Source organism: Argiope bruennichi, chromosome 9, assembly GCF_947563725.1.
Source record: "Argiope bruennichi chromosome 9, qqArgBrue1.1, whole genome shotgun sequence".
Taxonomy (NCBI): Eukaryota; Metazoa; Arthropoda; class Arachnida; order Araneae; family Araneidae; genus Argiope; species Argiope bruennichi.
The window spans coordinates 8,582,748-8,604,080 of NC_079159.1; the positions used below are offsets into that span (position 1 = coordinate 8,582,748).

At 25.4% G+C, this 21,333-nt stretch overlaps 1 protein-coding gene across 1 annotated transcript in view; it reads right to left on the minus strand.

The window, feature by feature from the left end:
* The window catches only part of LOC129983890 (poly [ADP-ribose] polymerase 1-like), a 44,063-nt gene that overhangs the window by 7,891 nt on the left and 14,839 nt on the right, over positions 1-21,333 (minus strand). Inside the window, exons 6-17 of the mRNA XM_056093582.1 lie at positions 18,051-18,153; positions 14,983-15,099; positions 13,733-13,815; positions 12,587-12,709; positions 11,814-11,882; positions 11,142-11,287; positions 9,443-9,591; positions 9,003-9,054; positions 8,788-8,871; positions 6,130-6,262; positions 3,959-4,157; positions 1,501-1,626 (exon numbers count right to left, since the gene is read on the minus strand). Coding sequence (XP_055949557.1) covers positions 1,501-1,626; positions 3,959-4,157; positions 6,130-6,262; positions 8,788-8,871; positions 9,003-9,054; positions 9,443-9,591; positions 11,142-11,287; positions 11,814-11,882; positions 12,587-12,709; positions 13,733-13,815; positions 14,983-15,099; positions 18,051-18,153 — 1,384 coding nt within the window. The remainder of the gene's footprint in view (positions 1-1,500; positions 1,627-3,958; positions 4,158-6,129; positions 6,263-8,787; positions 8,872-9,002; positions 9,055-9,442; positions 9,592-11,141; positions 11,288-11,813; positions 11,883-12,586; positions 12,710-13,732; positions 13,816-14,982; positions 15,100-18,050; positions 18,154-21,333) is intronic.

Sequence of the window (21,333 nt, forward strand, 5' to 3'; positions counted from 1 at the left end):
ATAATAAAATGTAGACATATCATATCAAACAAATTAAAATCTAATTAATATAGTAATGTATACTTTGAATTAGAATTTATCTAAATTATCATCTAACGGTTCATTGACATTCTCCTTTAGTTGAATACATTGTGTATATATATTACACACACACACACATTATATATATAGTCAAATAGCAACAAATTCCTTTATCCATGCATGGAATATTTTTATGTTTTTACTGCTGCATTTAATGTTTCATCAATTAATGAAGTTGCAAAATATTAATATAAATGCTCTCAACAAGGCACCCCAAAATTCTATTTATTCAGAGGAAAGAAGATATAAAAGAAATTAAAAAGTAAGAACAAAAAAAATTGAATTTAGCTCATAAATAGGTATAACTATGGCTTATTTATGGAACTTGATGAATATATTTTCCAAAATTATCTCATTAAAATGTTTTTTGCATTATCTTAAAACTTTTAAAAATCCTTTTTTAATAATATCAATTTTATTGCCGCATAATATTTTTTTTTATCTTAACAACCTTTTTAATGTGATACACAATTTGTAACAGTTAATTTTTGGTGTTATGAAATTGATATTTATCAAACTAATTGTATTATCAATTGTTTATCAATTGTATACAATATCATTTGTATGTATATACACAATATAAATTGTTATTGTATTATCAAACTAATTGTATTTTAACCAATGTTAAAATTAAGATTTTTTTTTTAAGTTTTCTTTGCACATTATTTCTCAAATAGAATTTTCACTTTTATTTCATAGTAGTATTGGTTTGGACATAGTATATACATTTTTTTTTCATGTGTTAGAATTGGTTTGGACACATTCAATTAAATTCATATTTTTTCAGTCTTATCAAATAAAAAGGTGAACTTTTAATTTAAAAAATGTGCATTCCACATTAACATTTAACAGTCTAAAAGTCCAAAATTTGGCAAAGAAGCTGATCACTAAGTGCAGCTAATTTAAGTATTAACGGAGGCAAATTTTTTTAATAAAAAATTGAAATTATAAAACACAAAATGAAAAGGGAGTGAGTGATCCATCTGAGAAAAATTCTGACTTGTTATTAATGACCACCAACAATATATAATTTCCCACCACAGAACCACAGAAAATCAGTCCAGTCATTTCAATATAACAAGAACGTACTGGACTCCCATTATTGGTCAAAAAAGTACCCATGCTTTTTTTTTTTTTTTTTGCATGTGTATTATAGCTGATAGCAGCTAATTCCATCTCTTGTATTTTGGAGAGGATTGTTATTATGCTTATCTATATGGTGGCTACTAGAGAAATGTTCATTTTGATATTCAGTATGAATTAACAATTAATTGCATGATTTTGAAAAATAGCACAAATCATTTAAATTCCATAAAGTAAATTTTTTTTTGTTAGATTCATAATGGTTAAATTCTGAGCTAATAGTTACTATCATTAATAGTAATTAAATATCACATTTTTTGTTACAAAACATCTTACCTCAAATTCAACCATAGCCTTTTTCATTGCTTCAATATCAAAGATTAAACAAATTAATTCTTGAACAGGTTTAGGCAACTTGGAGTTTTCCCCAGGTTTCAATTCTTGTTTAATCTGCTCACATTCCTATAAAAATAAAAAATATAAGATATACACATAAAACATGTTAAAACTTATTTTCGTTTCATATAATGATTTAATTTCGTTTGTGATCAATCAAATTAAATGATACTTTTTTTTACCAATAATAATGTTAAAAAAAATATCAGTATATTCATTTGTTAAACATCAGTTACTTTTATTTTCATAGTGCAAAAAAAAAAAAAAAAAAGTCCAGAATCTAAAATTATAATAGGTTAATTCCATTTCACCATTTTTTTAAATCAGGGCCAATTACATCCATTGAAATTATTATCAAGATCCATCCTTGACTTTGTAAATACAATACAAGTGAAATGCATTTTGGTTATAATTCATCAAAGAAAATAATTAGAAACATTTTTAAAAAATATCATTATATTTTAAGAGAGAATTCTTTTTTGTATTATTTGAATTATTTTGTATTATTTGTATTATTTGAAGTATTTAATTTATAATCCAATGGCATAAATATAATGGAATTTAGAAATTAATTTTTCTCAAATTTTATATGAAGTGGAAATATTTCTTATAGTATTATCATATAATTAAATCAGCAGATTAACAGTTATTTAAGTATTAAAAAGATTCAAAAATTTTTAGTCTTTGAGGACACAAGCATAAAAAAATTTCAACTTTCTAACACAATAAGAAATGAGCATAAAATAATCTACAGAATTTTATCTAAACATGAAACAAGCTAAATTAAAATTAATAAAAGGGTGATTTCTTGTTCACATTTCCTGAGAATACTTAACAGGAATGAAATAAAATCCAATTCATTGAATGGAAAATTTCTAAAAACTTATTTCCAAACTGAAAAGAGTTTTCTCATATAACCAAAACAAACCTTAATTTACACCCAGTATTATATTATATACTAGCCGCCTTTGGCAACCAGCCGGTTCGCCAATCTTAATGTTAGTTTAATTTTTAATAATTAAATAGGTTGAACCGGAATACTCCGGTCGTACCATTAAATATTTTACGCAATTCCAACTTTAATAGATTCTTCAGCAAAATATTTTAAAGCTTCAAATTTTGAAAGTCATATAATTCACTCATAATATTATAAAGGCCTTCAGTCATAACGTGATATGTATCTCTCTAATTTTCTGTTACCCCTCGTAGAATTTATGCTTTAAATTAAAGTGTAAATGATTAATCTGCAATTAATATAATAATATTTTTTACTGAAACAAAGCATTTTTTTTAATAATATGATTACTGATTATAGAGTCACTGAATGTTTAAACTTTATGGGCACTAAAGAATATCTTTCTTAATTTATGTAATATCTCAAGAATTTGCCAACAAAATTTTCTCAGATTCATCATGAACAGATCGATTCATTAACAATGTTTCATTTTAAATGCATCAAACACTAAGAAAATAAAATTAATCATTTAAAATAATCGGTCGAAAACAGGTTTAAAAAAACTACTTAAAAAACGATGTACTTAAAACTATAAGCATATACAAAAAAATATATAACTAACATAAATACAATTTAATTACAAAAGCATGCGACTAACCTAAAAATAATTTGAATCATTGAAAACAGGTTAAAAAAAACTACTTAAAAAACGAAGTACTTAAAACTATAAGCATATACAAAAAATATAGAACTAACATAAATACAATTTACTTACAAACGCATGCAACTAACCTAAATATAATTTAAATCATCTGTTGATAATGGTTGTCATGGCAACAATCAGAACACAATGCGCAGGCGTGAATTTTCTTCGCTGTTTACAGTAACGCAACTGCGTGAATTTTTCTACGCCAGTTGGGGTAACGCTATGCAGATTATACATTTTTAATTTCCTTTATTCTGTGTTATTTTAATTCAAAAGTACTTCAGAATGAATCTGAAACATGGATTAATTAACAATGTTTCATTTTAAATGCATAAAACATTAAGAAAATAAACAGAATCGTTTGAAATAATCCGCCGAAAAATCTTAACCCTAGCCTCATTACTGTTGGGAGAAAAAAAGAACTAAAGCCTAAATCATTTGGCGTTGGGGAAAATGGAAGATTATTTTGGCGGAAAAGTTGGCGGTGGGGAAAATGGAAGATTTTTTTGGCGGGAAAGTTAGTTTTTAATTAATAATTAAAATTTCAAAAAAAGGGACCCCAGGTGCACATTCCCGACCTCTAAGGTATACATGTACCAAATATGATAGCTGTATGTCAAATGACCTGGCCTGTAGCGAGCCAACACACACACACACGCACACACACACATTGAGCTTTATTATAAGTATATTATATATATATATATATGCATAGATATAAATACATAAAGTCTTACCTGCCCATAATCTATATCTAATGGATACATGCATCCAGGCTTCTTAACAAAGTTTTTACGATCCCACCACTCATTACCAGTCTTTTCAAGGTATAATGCTTCAAATGAAAATATTGCTTCTTCAGAACTAGAAAATTTTTCTACTTTTTTGCCTCCTATTGTTGTACCAACTCTTCCCCACTGCCTGAAGACATAATACCTAATGTAAAAAAAATATATATATATAAAGTTTGATTATCTTATTATATTTTTTTTATTTAATTACATTAAACATGGTTTCTAATCTTTTTGAAGAAAAAAAAAAATTCAAGGATTTTTCAAGGATCATAAAATTACATACTTTAGATAAAGAAATGCAAATAATAAATTTAAATACAAAAATTTTCACTATTATTTTTCAAATGTATGAATACTGTCTTGCATATTAATTCAAAATGTTTAAGGTAAGAGCATTAAGGAGATTTGTTATGTTTGTCTTCAGCTAATAATATGTAGCTCAAAATAAGTTCATAGTGCAAAGGCCATCACCACTAGCACAGCAACAATTAGACTCTAATTTCCAATAAATTATTAAAGGGCTCTGATTACACAAACACATTCAGAAATTAGTTGAAGCAAAAATTACAAAAATGTTATTAATACCATAAGAAACTCAACTTTTGAATGAAGAATGAAAAGGAAAATGCAAGAGACAAATTTAAAAATTATTTATGATTGAACAAATGAAATAAAAACATTCTACCATTAAAATAATACTTCTTAACAATTCAGTTATATACAGTTCTTACGTATATTTCTTATTTAACAATGCTGTACACACAATTTCAAAATATTAACTATTTGACTCACTTCTTTTCATCCATGTTCGTTAAAGCATTTTTTTCAAAACATTCATCCCCATCGGAATCAACATTTATTGTTTCACTCTGATCACAAAAACTCACGAATCTTCAAAATTTTACAATGACAAGGTAGTGGAAGTTTCAATTGCATCATAGCATTGTACTGACATTTTAGATTAAATTATTCATTTAGATTATTTCAACATCATTTCATAATTTCATACCTGTTAAGAATTTCAGTTTTGTATTTGACACTCAAGTCCGTTCATTTTAATCCATTTTGATTTTAAAATTTATTATACTTAATGGTTTTATGGCTGTTCAATAGCTTTCAAGCCAGACAGCAGCACAATTATCCATTTAAGCTGATTCAGATACCTTTAGTCCAGACAAAAGAATATAAACTCCATCCAATAGAAAAAATATATTCTTACAAATGATGCAAAAATTCCATGAACATCAATCATTAAAATTCGTTGAAAATGAAGCATCAGTTGCTACTGCACTTCAAACCTGATATCATTAAATGACTTAACGATAACCCTAAATGAATATATTTTTGTATACACTTAAATATGTTGGTTTGGAACTAGAGGAATTTGAATATATAAAGTGAATTACAATATTAACTGTGATAATGCCAAATATACCCAATGCATAAATCTGTTTGCAAAAGTTTCAATTTCAAATACCTTCATTTTGACTCAAAGACTTTTAAGGGAAGGGGAAACTAAGAGGAATCTATGTATTTTTATATGTTATTACAAATATTAAATAAAAATAACATGCCATTTTAGCCTTGTTTTAAAAAATATTTTTTATTTCACTTTTTAACAAACTTTCTAAGTTCGATTTATACAAAGATGAAATGCCAATAAGGTTTATTGCCAAACGAAGAGTTAGTTTGAGTTTAGAATTTCCATACTTAACTAGAAGCTTCAAGTATTATTTTAATGTTTCAAATCACAAAAGGTTCCTTATGAAATTTATTGATCAACAATCAACATGAGGCTTTTTAAGTAAAAGGTTGAATATAATTTGATTCACCATTAAACTGTTACACAGAAAGAGTGGTGTAAATAGACATCAAGTATCTTAAATATCATTTCTTAATTTGTTTATAATATTTGCTTTATAAAAATGATTGACTTTCCTTGCCTGTATTGATAAAACAACTGCCTTACTTTTTGTCAACTTTGCTGAATAATTATGTCCACCCTCACTTTTACAACTGCAGAATCATTTGCCTTGTGAAACATTTTCCTAAGAAACAATACGACATAGTAAAAGGTTGTAGTTTTATTCAAAAATATATCCAACTAAACTTACTTTGACCCTTTATTGGATTCCAAGATTTGAAGTTTATAAAATGAATTTGTTCCTTTAGACATATCAACATAAGCTAAAACTACATTATACACATTATCTTTCTTTTGATAAACATGGCAAGTATCTTCAAGTCCTAAAAAGAAATACAAGAAAGAATTTTACTTGAAATTTAACACTTTATTCTTATTGATCAAAACAGAAATAATAACAGTTTATCATATCACTTAAACAAAACAAGATATAAACAAATTTAAAATTGAATTATTTAGTAACTTAAGAAACAAATTTTAAACTTAATTCACAAATGTACATTTCTTACTATAACCACATTCTGCAAAGTGAGTACAATCAAGATGTTTAGTAATATTTCCATTTAACTTCAAAATGACACATTGGTTCACACATTTTCTTTAAAAAAAATCCAAGTATTAAATTCTCAGGCATGACAAAAGTTGAGAACAGAAGAAGCAAAACTTCAAAAAATGAATTATGCAAAACATAAATGCGGAGAATTAAAATAAATATAATTAATTGAACAACAAAATAAATATAAATAAAAAGCATATACGAGATATTAAAAATTATAGTAGAATTATTACATAAAAGAGAAATTTCAAGAACAAAATTCAATTCCAAAATCACTGAAATCTACATTTTCATGGAAATGAGCCATGTCCAAATTCTTCAGATTTCAAAAGTTGAATTAGTTTTAAAAATTTTTTAAATGACTTCATTAAAATCACAATGAACAGAGCTCAAAGTTATATCAAATTTATTGGTTATGTGACATTCATGGTTCACATTCATGAATTTCAAAATTAAACTAACTATATTTATCATGAAAAATAAATATTTGTTCAAGATTATTAAAAAATTTTTTGCAGAAAAATAAATTTCTTTCTCACCCAATTCCTCAACTAATCTCAACAACTACACAGTAACACATTAATTTTTATTAATGTGCTACTAATTAAAATAACAGTTTTATCAATAACATTGTGATTGCAAGAAAAAAAAATTCTTATTAGAATGCTAATTTGAAATTAATTTAAAGTAAATAAAAATGGTATCTCATAATTTTAAGTTGATTTACATGCCTAAAAATGTGGTACAGTTACCTGTTTTATTATCAAATTTCCTAAAGCGTTAGCGAATTTTTAATTTTTTTACATATTGTTTTGTGTTAGATAGGGTTATTACTTACGATTACAAATCAGCTTATTAATTTATATAGCTGAATATATTTTGCATTTTGTTTAATGTGATGCTAATGGTAACCATGACAGAGAAAACTAATAGCCAAAATTAGACACTGAATAAATGACTATGCATTTGAGGGAAAAGGGATTATGAAAACATCAGCTGCTAATTTTTTAACAAGTAATATTGTAAAGTTGTGGACATTGCAAAATAGTGGATGGATATATATATAAGTGGCATTTTGCAATTATCTAACAGTATTTTAATAGGCAACACATACACAAATCTTGTCTAAAGCTAGGAGTAGTTCAAAACAATTAATTACTTAAATATTTATTTATTAGGACAAGTTGCCTCAGACGACCAGCTAATTTGCCAGGAATTTTGATTATATTTGATTTCAGATATATCATTTTTTTATAAATCCATGATACTATGAAATTGTTTGATATTATTGTTTGATGTTATGTAGATCAAACAGTTGTGCATAGAGGCCAACAAACCCATACATACATCTTGCATTATTATTACAGATAGTATGAGAATATTTTCCTTTATGTGTAATATCATTGATTTGTGTTGTTTTTGTGAGACTGGAAAAATTATCATTTTCTTTCCTTAAATTTTATTCATTTATCCCTAAATTTATTATTATCCCTTAAATTTAATTTAATTTAATTTTAAAATTATCCCTTAAATTTTATTCATTACTTTTTAAATCCAACTTCTTGTTTTAATCCAAACCAATCTTCACAACTTTTAGCAAAAGCTGCAAGATGTTACTATATTCCTACCCATTACAAATTTTGTAAAAATCTAAACTAATGCAGATCATTTGTATTCTTCCATCTACTGCTATTCATATTAAATAAAATGTCTGTTACTGTTTGAAAATGAATTCATTTATTGGCTTGATTTAATTTGTAATATTTTAGCAGGTGAGAAAAGATAGAATTTATTATGCACTGAAATATAACAAACTATATTAGCCTTATTCCATTTTTCTTCTTGCAAATGCAGCAAACAAATTAATAACATGAATTAGTATGGGGGAAAATAACTTAAAAATAGAAAAATTATCCCGTTTTTAAACAATCATTCTTTAAAATTTCAGATATAGATAATTTTTCTAGGTTTAAAAGCTCTGTTATTTACTAAATAGGTATAAGCTAGTTTAATAATTTTTGTAGATTAATAAAGAAACTCATTTCAAATATATAAAATGGAAAAGATTATGTAATATGAATAATTTAACAATAATGATTTTAATGTATTATGAAGGATGTAACTCACCCCAACATAGAACAACCAACAATTTAATTAGAATGCAATGTTTTAATCAGTATCATGATTGTATGAAAAATAGCTTATTTGTGAGAGCATTTTCTCAATATAAATGTGGCAGCTTCGAAATAAATTATAGATTGTTATACAAAACACAATAAAAAATGTATTTACCACTCTCTGGATCAACTGCAGCAGCTCCTTTCACAGTAACTTTCACTTTTTGAGGTATACTTTTAGTAAGCTGATCTTTTTCAACTGAAAAATGAATTAATGTATGAAATCACAGAAATATAAAAATATTTTTAATTTATGACACAATGAAAAGGTATAAATTTATTGCTTTCTCAACATAATTATATAAACTTAAATATCAGAAGTTCAAATACCTCCAGACTTCGTTTGTCCATGCTCCTTTTTTATTCCAAATTTTAGAATTGGCTACATTAAAAAAAATAATAACAAATTCTAAATTAAAATATATTTCAAAAATAAGAAGTTACAATACAAAGGCATATATACCAAATAAAACAGACCAATTAATTTTTAAACAACTGAATAAAATATTTTAACTAAACTTAATTTTTAAAAAAGTAACAATGTAATTTGAAAGAACTCAGAATTTCCTGTTTATTTAATTACATTATTTAAAAGCTAACTAAATAAAATATAATTGCAAAGACAAGCACTGAAAACTACTAAAAGTGTTTATGACACCTGATAATGAAATAGCAATGATTGAAATTTTTCATTTGAAGTATTAACTGTAAAAATGGCATCTTTTTATTTTAATAATTATAAATAAAAATAAAATAATAAAAAAAGTTACATCTTCTCCCCAGGTGGATAACAAATTTTCCTTAATTGATTGAGCAACTGGTGATCCTTTCTTCACAGCATCAACAAAACCATAAGAGACAATGTGAATGTCTAATGAACGAGCTTTCTCAATTTTGGAGGATTCAGACTGAAGTTCATCTAAAATAAACAGAAAAAAATTGAAGTACCCAAACAAAATAGCACATGTTAGGGATCTACTGCAGAATTAATACAACAGTTATTATTAAAAAGTGGAAAGAATTTTTTTTTAAAACTTAAACCATTCTAAAATTAAAGAATAAGAATTAAAACTTTACACTTTTAAAACACCTTGTGTATGAACGCTTATTAATGAATATTTTGCACTAAAAGTTTTATTATAACATCAATCATTTGCATATTTTTCTTTCACCAAATTAAAGTTTGTAAGCCTCGTATCTGTCTGTAAGTAGGTTCTCCCACTATTACAGTCATCAGAAAGCTGTTAATATATGGACATTACAAAAGAACTTATTACATACTTGTAATAAGTCTTTTAATGTATGTCCAATGGCTTTATTTTTTACAGCAAAAATGTTCTTCATAACATGAACACAAAAATAAATTTGTCAAACATATAGAAGAATACCTAAAACCAAATACTCTAAATAAAAACAAATTGGAACTTATGAAATTTTAATAATTTGTAATTGCTGTTAAAAGAAATAATATCAGATATAAATCAATTCTTTTAAAAGAAAATTAAAATAATCATAGAATAAAAGCTTCAATGTTAAAAAGGAATGTAATCTTGATATTACTTTCCCTTTATTAAGGAAGATTAAAAGCCTATATTTAAAATTTCATACCTTTATGAAGAGATATTACAAGAAAAGTATCATAAAATAATTTATTAAAATATTATAAATATATCAGATCTCATAAACAAATACAGAAAAATGAAGGGGACTTAAATTAATGGTTTGCTTATGATAGTTAGCATACTGTTAGCAATTACACTAATAATTTATAGACACAACAATGTAGTACAAAAGGGGATGATTTAGAAATATATAAATATTCAAAGATGCCTTACTTACTATTTGGTTTAAACAATTATTATTATATAAATATCTATACAATTATTGTATGTTAGTAATAATGAATATCTACAAGAATCTTGAAATAAAATATTTATCTGCCACATTTAGAAACTAGAAAAAAATAGCATTTCTCTTTTAATTCAAAAGGTACTTCCATTTTAATTCTTAATTACTAATGCCAATAACTCTTTTTAAGTGTATATGTATTAAAGATTAAATTATAAAGCATATTATAATTTTAATTGTTAATTAACAAACTATTGACTGAAATGAAATTTATTATACAATACCAACAGTTATAAATAATTTTTTAAACATTCCAAAATGTTTACAAAAAGCATACAATTATTAGAATTCCGGAAGAATTATTTTATAAAATAAAGTACAATATATCTCAATCTAATAAAATATATATCAGAATGCAGTAACAAAAGATTCTATGTATTTGGCAATTTTAGAAGCAGACTAATGTTTATACACTTATGTAATAGTTACTTCCAGGCTTATATGTTGTATAACTCACTATCAGCAAAAAACTTGCAATTTAGACCAAACAAAATACTATCCTTTTGGAATGCATAAGTAGCATTTTCAAAACATTCAGTAACTGAAAAAAATAAAACTTACTTGGTGTACTTATACATAAATTCACAGATCCATTGACACTTTTTTGTATTTTAGCACCTAGTTGTTCAAGTTGTTTTTGAATAACATCTTGTGGAGTTTTAAATTTTCCAAACAAACTGATTTTAAAGTCACTTAATGGCAAATTTCTTTAAAAAGAAGAAAAAATATATAAGCAATTTTATGAATACATAAGATAGTTACATAATATAATACATAAGATATAGAAAGTTAAATTGTAATAAAATTTAATACAATAATCCAAAAAAGTATAATACCAGAAAAATAAAGCTTAAAACGATACTAAAATAAAATAATAATTAAAAAAAAAGCTAACAAAAACAGGTAGCTTCATGATTAATTGTGCTAAAAATCATATTTTTTAGTTCACAAATTTCAGATAAAGAATAAAAATCAGCAAAACTTTTTGGAAAGTTAAATTTGTCAAAATAAAAATTATTTTAAATTTTCTTTTTAATTACTTGTGCAATTTAGATTCAGAAGAAGTCATATGTTATTCAAATGTTCATTCATAACTATGGAATATTAAATGGTCAGAATTTTTTTTATATGGTAATTGCATCAATACCACTTCAAAATTCACAGATATAAATTCATTGCCAATTTCTAAAGCTATATGCTACAGAATATTGCACGAGAATAAATTAAATTTACTTTTTGCTGGAATTAGCATCCTCAACTTTAGGAAATTTTCTTTCTTTCACAACACATTTATAGTCTTTTCTGGAATAAAAGAAAACACATAAGATATTTGAAGGTTAATATTATTATTAAATCAATATATTTTTGAAAAGGTGCATTATTTCTGAAAAATATTTAAAAAAATCTAGATATTAAAAGTTTTTTTTTCAAAAATTGAGAATACATACATGTTTAAAAAGTAACTTTTGTTAAAAAAAAAAAAAAAAAAGAGAGATTTAATAAAGTAATAATATACATTACTGATGCATTTAGCTAATTTTTTATAGATTTTTTTCAAAAATACTTTTTACAATATTTGCCAGCCGCTATGCCATTAAAAATAACTCTACGAGCAACTAGTTTTGAGATTTTAAAATATTTTTAGGGTGATCTAAAACAATTCATAGAATATAAGATAAACATACTGATACATTGTGAAGTATTATTTTGAGAACAAAATTATTTATGATGTAACTAATTCATTAAAGGATTGTTATAATGAATGCTGTAAACTGATAAAGATCAGAACTGAAAAAATAAAGCTGTTACAGAATTTCGTATTTACCTAAATTCATAAAGAGTTACACATATCAAGATCGTGATCAATTTATAAAATAAACAAATTTGGTGGGCAATTTTTAATTAAACTATTTAGAAATTATGTTTCAATAAGTCAGAAAACACTAAAAAACTTTTATAATGCAGAAAGAAAAATCAACTGAAAAATAAAACAAGAAAAAACTTACAAAAATGGGTAATCATCTTTAAAGTCTTCAGGCACATCAAATTTTTTTCTTTCAGGATATTTTGTTTCAAATTGACACTTTGTCCATTCAGTTAAATTTCCATTACAGACATATTTGTTGTTCCTAAAAATAAGCATATACAATTATAAAACACTTATCATAATAATATTTACTAATATATTAAGCATGTATATTTAAAGCAAAATTTGAATTAAATAGTAATTATTTATTTAGTACTGGTACCTTTGGCAACCAGCTGGTTCCCCAAGAATATTGTTTATACTTAATATTAGTTAATTTCTTTAGATATAACTTCATATACATGATTCCATCAAATTGTCAAAGTTTTGTTATTTTAATGTCTTAGAACAGGTCTTCATCAGAGTGGTTCACCCAGTGTATGAGCCTTCTTAATGAAAACCAGTCTTATAGCATTACAACATTATTTAAAAAATAAAGGTCCAATTTATCTTTTTTCTAACTTCAATTTTTTATTTGCCTCATGAAATTATACAAATAAAAAAATTCTCTTCTTTAGTTTTCAACAAAGGAAGAAAATCATGATTCAATTTTTGATAAAACAATGAAACTGGATTGAAATTCAGAGCAACAATGTAATCTATAGTTGAAAATCAAGCAAGAATTTCTTAAAAATTCTCAAAACTTGGGAAAAATTTGTACAACTCTCAAACCAGTATCGATAAAAAGGGAATTTCTTTTTAAATTTTAAGACATAAAAATTATTTTTGTGTTATAATATTTTCAGACATTATGAAGGAAAAAAGTCAACAGTTTAATTTTTAATTAATTGAAATCCTAATTAAAATTTCAAAATATCTCTCAAAGGCACATTCTAATATTCCAAAGTATATATATGTACTAGGTTTGGTAGTTCTGTGTCAGACAGCCTCACCTGTAGAGCTCACTACTTTGATAATTTGCAAACAAAAACATTAAATTATGCCTTGTTGATAAAAGACAGCACTAAACATAAATGTAATCTTATCAAATTTTCAAACTGAAAAGCTTTTTTTTTTTTTCTTCCCCACTAGTTATTGTAAATGCTTAACATTTTAGCTGAACCTACCTTATAAATGAATCATAGAGAAAAAATGAAAAAAAAATGCATAAAAAATGAATACAAACATGAAACGAGGAGCATCACTTTTGCATTCTGGACACTTTTTAAGAGCTCCAAATACCAAACAATCAGCCAAATGATCTAAAAGCTAAAAATTAAAAACAATTTGATAAGCTTCAATTCTAGATCTAAATTAACATTTAAGTTACCATTGTCAAATATTAATCTTTTTAAAAAATTCATAGAAAGAATAATTTTTATCAAAAAATAGAAGCACAGATGGAAATTTTTTTAAAGAAATACTGAAAATAGATAAGTTAGATTCCATGACTTATTAATAAAATTTAGAAAAAATTTATAATGAGCTCAGAGATATATTTTGTAAATACAATATAATAGCTCTGAAATGAAAAAGCTTTAAAAAAGTTTGATAACTATGCCAGAAAAATGAATGAATGAAAAAATTAAGAAAGTATTCAATATCCAACTAACAGCACTTTAACCAATATAAAGTTATATAACATTATTTGGTTGCAGCAGAATGCAAGTTTGAAGACATAGAGGAGACGTTGTATTTTTAATTTCATTTTATTCTCTCTCGGGAGATAGGCATGATTTATTTACAAGAAGGTGCAGAGCCACACAAAAGCAGAAGTAAAAAGGGAAGGGAGCAAATGATCACTAGTCTTAGATAACATGGGATTTCCAGCCACATCTCAATTGAATACATGTTTTGACCTTTGACACCTTGGCAAGGGCACTGAAGGGATCACTTTCCCTTGATATGTAGATTGATTGCACAGTAATTTTTACACAGCTTCATATGTGGAATGAGATCAGAAAATAAGAATATTTTACTATGGGCTAAATTAAGATAAAGTTTTGGAAATTAATTTGGTTTAAATTAAGAGTTTAAAATAACATTACATATATATATATATATGATAATGATTGAATAAAAAAGGATAATGAATTACATCTTTTAATTTATAATTGCTTATATGACAGCTTCTAATTTAATATATAATTATACTTATTCTGTTATATAACTGAAGCAACTAATCACAGCAAAATGTATACCAGTCTACTGAATATTAATGCAAAAACTCAACAAAAAAATGTAAACAAAAAAAAAGATATTTAAAAATTTATTTTTAATAATATTAAATATTATTCTTTTTATTTTTTACAAAAAAAAAAAAAAAAAAAAAAAAAAAAACTCAAAATATAGGCTTATGTGTTATACAATAAGTGGATGCTTTTGTATTATACACTTATAGAGAAACATTTCTGTCTAAGAATTTAAATAACTCACTCTTTGTTCTCCAGCTGAAATATGCTGTTCATTATGTTCCAATAATCTTATCATATCCTTCTTTGAAAACGATTTTGCAATTTTGTCTCTCATATCAAAAAGTAGTCGATTTTGTTCCTAAATTGAAAAATACATAAAAATAATTTTTAAAGCATTCTTATTCCATTTATATGGTAGATATAATAACAGTAAAACTAGGACCTAGTAAAAATATTGTTATCATTGTAGACAGTCTGAGAATTTTCCCTCAATGTTTATGGATCTGTGCATATACCAATATATTAACTAATTGCATCAAGTTTGTTATTCCATGTTGCAAATATTCACTGATATAAAACTGTATTTTATAAATTTTAAAATTATCTTATTATTTGTCTTTTAATAAATTCAAAATTAAATTTTTACTAGGCAATAAAAGTATGCATATAGGGAGATGTAATTATATTTTTATTTCAAATAAAATTATAGGAAAATTATTAATTTATTGAAGAAAATGATATTTGCATACATAAATGGGCACACACGTTGCACATCATTGCCTTTCATCAGCAAATATCTGGGCACATTTCAATCATTACTCCGTTTCCTTCTACTACAACAGATTCAGATTTCTAATTCCTCATGATTCTTTTATTTTCTTAGATTCTGGATCATGGACATTGTTTTCAAAAGATATATATTGTGATCATACTACCAGCTTTTTAAAAACAAAAAATTATCATTATGAGCAGAAGTAAGAGATTATTATTGCACAGACAGACTTCAAAATACATTGGAATTGCATAGAATAGGTTTTTGCCAGATGCAAAGAAAATATTATTATAGAGGTATATAATTATACATGGGATTCTGCTTAATAATCAAAACTTTTTCAACAATGCTATTTCATAATAATTTTTTTTTACAAAAATTCTTTAAATATAAATATTTTTAGCATCAAAGGTTTTACTTTTAATAAAATGATAAACTTTTAATAAAGCAAAGTGCTATATATTTTGCAATTAAAAAAATATTAAATTCAAAGGCCCACTTCCTTTATCACTCATTTAGCTTGAAATAACAAGTAGCCAAAACTTAATTTAACACACACAGCTAATCTTAAGCTAAACACAAAAGTTGAATTACTATTTCAGATTCTAGAGGTAACTTGTATAGTAATATTGTAGAGCTTCTTGAAAGTAGCTTGAAACAATCACCCTCATAATAATTTCACAACCTTAACTTATTTCATATAATTTATTGACTTTTTTTTAAGTATTTAATATCACAACAAGTTAAACCTAGTTGCCAAATCAATCTCGCCTTTAGATTTATAATTTCACTTTTTACTTATAGTTCATTTAAATATTTATACAAGGAATGTACTTCAAACTCAATAAATATGATTATTTTTTTTTCTTATTATTATCAGTTACTACAGATAAAAATAAATCCTTTTTCAAAATAAAAGGAAGTGTTTGACCTTCCAATATGAACTATAAACAGAGTTATATTTTAAGTGTTCTGCACAACTTGACAATTCACTCACAGATATAAAGTCATTTTAAATATAATTAGATTGAATAGACAACAAACATTGATTATTAAATAATGTTAAAATGTAGAAAAAAAGAGCATCTGAAATTAAATGTAAAAATTTTCACTTTTTTTTTTCTTTAGAGAGAGAGAGAGAGAGAGAGAAAGAAGTATTTCAGTTCTTGAAATATATCTTTGACACATTGCTGAATTATAAGTAAATAGACTGTCCCGGGTTGATCAATTCATAACTTGGTATTTTTAATTATTTATGCAAAGATAAACTAACCCAAAAGCAGAAATAGAATACTAAAACACTTAAGAATTTCTTTTCATTCTCTAAATTTATATCTGTCATTGTTCTATCAAACAATTATGCCATAAATTTAAATCTTTTCAATCTCAATCATTTTAGATTTTACAAAAAAAAAAAAAAAAAAAAAAAAGAAAGAAAAGAAAAGAATAAAGAAAGAAAATCATTTAGAAAGATTTGGGTAAAGAGTGTACACATATATTAGACTATTGTTTTAGAATTTATGAGGCATATACATTAATTTATTTTAAAAGATTAAAAAAAGTTGTTATTAATTATAACTTAAAATAAAATACATACAAAATTATTAGGTTAAAAAAATTATATAAAAAAACTGATGCTATTTTTTTTTAAATCCAGTTCTTACCTATTAGAACACTTTATCAACATTTTTTTTAATGCGTAAAAAAACTTATTAAACAGCAAATCATATAATCTTTTATTTCCCTCTTCTTTTAGAAGATACATTACATTCTTGTAATGACTTTTTCTTTATCAAAAAGTCATTTCAAGAGCTTTCAAATCACAATTTATAAGTACTTTTGAATTCTATAGATTTTTTTTGTGTGAATTTTTCATTCTCAATAAAATTATATGAGTTAAAACTTGCAACTGATGAAAGGATGTTAAAATTAGGAGCCAATTTTCATATCACAAAAATTAAAAAAAAAATAATAATAATAATAATAAAAAATTCAAATGCAATAGACATTAAAACAAATATAAAAAAATTAAAAATTTCACAATTCTAATTATATAAATATATTTAATTTTTTTAGATAATTATTATATTGTATTTACATAATTTTTTTTTTTTTTTTTTCAAAAAGTTATTTCAAGAGCTTTCAAATCACAATTTATAAGTACGTTTGAATTCTATAGAATTTTTTTCCTCAATTTTTCATTCTCAATAAAATTATAAGAGTAAAACTTGCAATTGATGAAAGGATGTTAAAATTAGGAGCCAATTTTCATATAAGGATATCACAAAAATTTAAAAAAAAAAAGGGTATAAATAAAAATTTCAAATGCAATAGACATTAAAGCAAATATTATAAAAAATTAATTAAAATTTTTTTAACAATTTTAATTATATAAATATATTTAATTTTTTTAGATAATTATTATAATTACATAATTTTTAACAACTCGAATCATATATTAATTTATAATTTTAACAAATCAATAATTTGATCACACACAAAAAAGTAAAAATTTAATAGAAATAATAAAGACTCACTTTTAAAATCTTTTCCTCTTTGCTTAAAGTTTTCCCTTCTTTCTGATCAGTTTTCTTTACTTTTGTTGCAGTAGTAGAAGTATCATCTTCAGATTTTCTTTTTCTAGAATTTAAAAGTTGTGGTAATTATCAGCATTACATTGCTATACTAGATATTTATAGTAAAACCAACTTTTAAAACAAGAAATATTGATAGAAAAATAATCAATAAAAATAAAAGCAAAAATTTTTAAGTGTATTGTGTTCTATAGGAATTTAAAGTACAAATGCAATTTCTACAAATTCTGAAATTCTTGAAAGTATTATAAATGTTCAAAAAAACTTATGGCAAATAAGTAATAGATATTTTATATCATTTTATTTGCCTCCAAGTTGTAATTTCAATAATTTAATTAAATTTTACATCATAGTGTAAAAATTATTACCTTATAGGAAAATTTAAGTTTCAGCAGTTTAAAAAAATATTACACATAGTTTAATTTTTCAAGATATTATGATATTTAAAAATTATTTGGTCCAACCGAACTCTCATCTTAATTTCAAAAAATCACAGAGGAAAAATTGTTTTTATGTATTATATTTTGTATAAAAGTAATTTCAAGATTAAAAATGTTATATGTGTCGACAACTGATTTTGTATATAATAGCACCTTTACTATAAATAAAAATTTTGTTAACAAAATCAGAAGATGCTAATAAGACAGTAAATTTTTTATCAATAAAATTTAAGAAAATATTTTCATTCCCAGTAAGCATAAGTATATCAGTTAGTAGCAGCTTTTACTAGAAAAAACTGCATTTATATTTTTTGTGATAAGCAAATAAAAAATATTTGATCAATTTTAATACCTCCTAATCATATTTAAATTTCACAAAAAAAAAATATTTTTAAAAAATAGATTACCTAACTTTCAATAATTTTAGGAACCAGCCTTTGAAAAATAACTATATGTTTAATTATAATGCTAGCAGTACCTGCACAGCATTGCCCGTGGCATAACATCAAGAGGGAAAATTAGCTTTAAATATACCTAAGTATGGGCATTCTTTCTCTAACATTCGCTAACCGAACGTTTCTTTCCTCTACATTTTCTTTTTCGCACAACAAACGAAGCTTTTTGGCATTTAATGTGCTCTGGCCAATATTGGATTTCCTTTTTCTGAACATGAATTTTGAAGGAAAAATAGAAATTTGTTTTCCGGCGTATGCTCCTGAACGGGTTTTTAGCTTGTGCAGGGTTAAGAAAATCAAAATACGAATATCACATGAAATGAGTTTTGAATCGCTGTTTAAAATCAGACGAAACTAAGAAATGTATCGCATATGCATACTACAGCTCTTGCAATTTGCTCATGCGCAGTTAGAGGTTTCCACACATGCATCAATAAGCGAAAAGCACAGATACTACTGTTTTACCCATGCGCGAATCGTAGTAGGAAAATTAAATTCGCAATTATAAAACTTTTTTTAAATTTTGATATGACTAATAAACTAAAACCTTCCCCATTAAATGCCCTATAAAATGGTACAAATATCTCCAATATCAATTAATTTTGGAGGCATAACGAGTGTTAAATAGCTGTTTATAATAAGATGTAAACAAGGAAATGTATCGCATATGCATACCATAGCTCTTGCTATTTGCGCTTGCGCGAATCGTAATACGAAACTAATTAAAATCAGAGAATGTGTGCGTTTGGTCGGTAGAGAGAGCCGGTACTTTTGAATTTTGGGTAGCTGTGTACTGTTATTTTTGAAGCAAAAGAGTTTACTCTTTTTTTTACCTTGTTTTATTAGAATTTCTGTTTTCATCTGGTGTTCAACATAGTGCATTGAAGTCACGTGAGACCTGTCCATTTTTTCCCTTCTGTTTTGAAACTTAATAAAGCTGGGCCATTCAAAGGTTACGGTAGTCGAAGAAAATGATATCTGCTAATCTGTAAACATCATATAATCCTCAATGTCTGAAAAATTCTTCACGTGTCGAAAATCCACAAATGAACTGGTATTACGTCTTGGGCAAAATGAATAAGAAGAAATTAATATTGTAATGTTAAATGGGGATTCTGAATTAAGAATTACCCAAATGAAATGTCATGCTAAACATGAAATTTACCCGCAAGGGAAAAATCATGTTTACAACACAGGAAAGTTGTAAACATGATTACTTAACCTAGACACCATAGTAAACATTTCAGTTGCGATGGATATTATATGGAAAAATATAACCTCATTTTCTCCTCTATGATATGTCTACTAAAGTCTCACTGCTAGAAAATGCCGAAGAATTAACGAAAAACAATGAAATTGAAACTGTGGAAATGAAGCGATTTCTAAAACAAAATGACTCTCAGGAGACTTCACCGATCCTTATCTCCAAACTTTGAGCACGCTTACCCGTGGATTTGGTTTACAAATCAAAGAGTACAACTTTTTATTGATAATCCACAGCAGTGCACAAATTGTTTTAGTTTCATGCACACCTCAAGGGTATGTGAAAAGCCAAACATTTGTAAATTTGTGGGGCGACACTCAAGCAGCCATTTGTCAATCACAATAAAAATGCATAAAGCATGAAATGCATGTCAGGGTGAGCATTTGGCCACATCGAGAGGACGTCCATTTTCTTTATCAAAGAATAGGGCTTTTAAGAACTAAAATGTAAAAACCATATCACAACTGCTGAGAGGAGACGAATCTATAACCAGTGGAAGAAATCTAGTTACGCGACAAATGTAAAAATAAATACAACTATAAAAAATATCGAAGAAAAAATAAAGTAAAAAATTGGAGACTATGCTCCTTAAAATGAACGCAAGGATTGACTCTACTATCCAAACAATTCAAATCAAAATGAAAGAGCAAATTAACATAATCCTTGGGATGTTTGAAAAATTGGTGGAATCGCTGTCACATAACTTCACCGTTATGAGTAATCTTGGAGGTGAAAATCTTTCTCCATCAAGAAAGAAAAAAGCATTAGAAAAGATTAGCAACGTATCTATTCCAATGAAATTGGATGCAGGTGCCTTTGGTTAGTTCCTGGATTCTCTCTTTCCCCTTTTAGTCCTTTTATTTTTGTTTTCCTTGTTTGCCTAAAAATTTTTTCGTTTTCCCATAATTACATTGGACTTTTTTTTTTTTTTTTTTTTACAATGACTTTTGTACAGTGGAACTGTAGAGAGGTCTTTAAAACAAAAAAATTTGGCTCAAAGTTCCTACATTTTTTTTTTATCCGAATTTTTCAAGAAATATTCTTCAAGTAGAAAGATCACTTCCTGT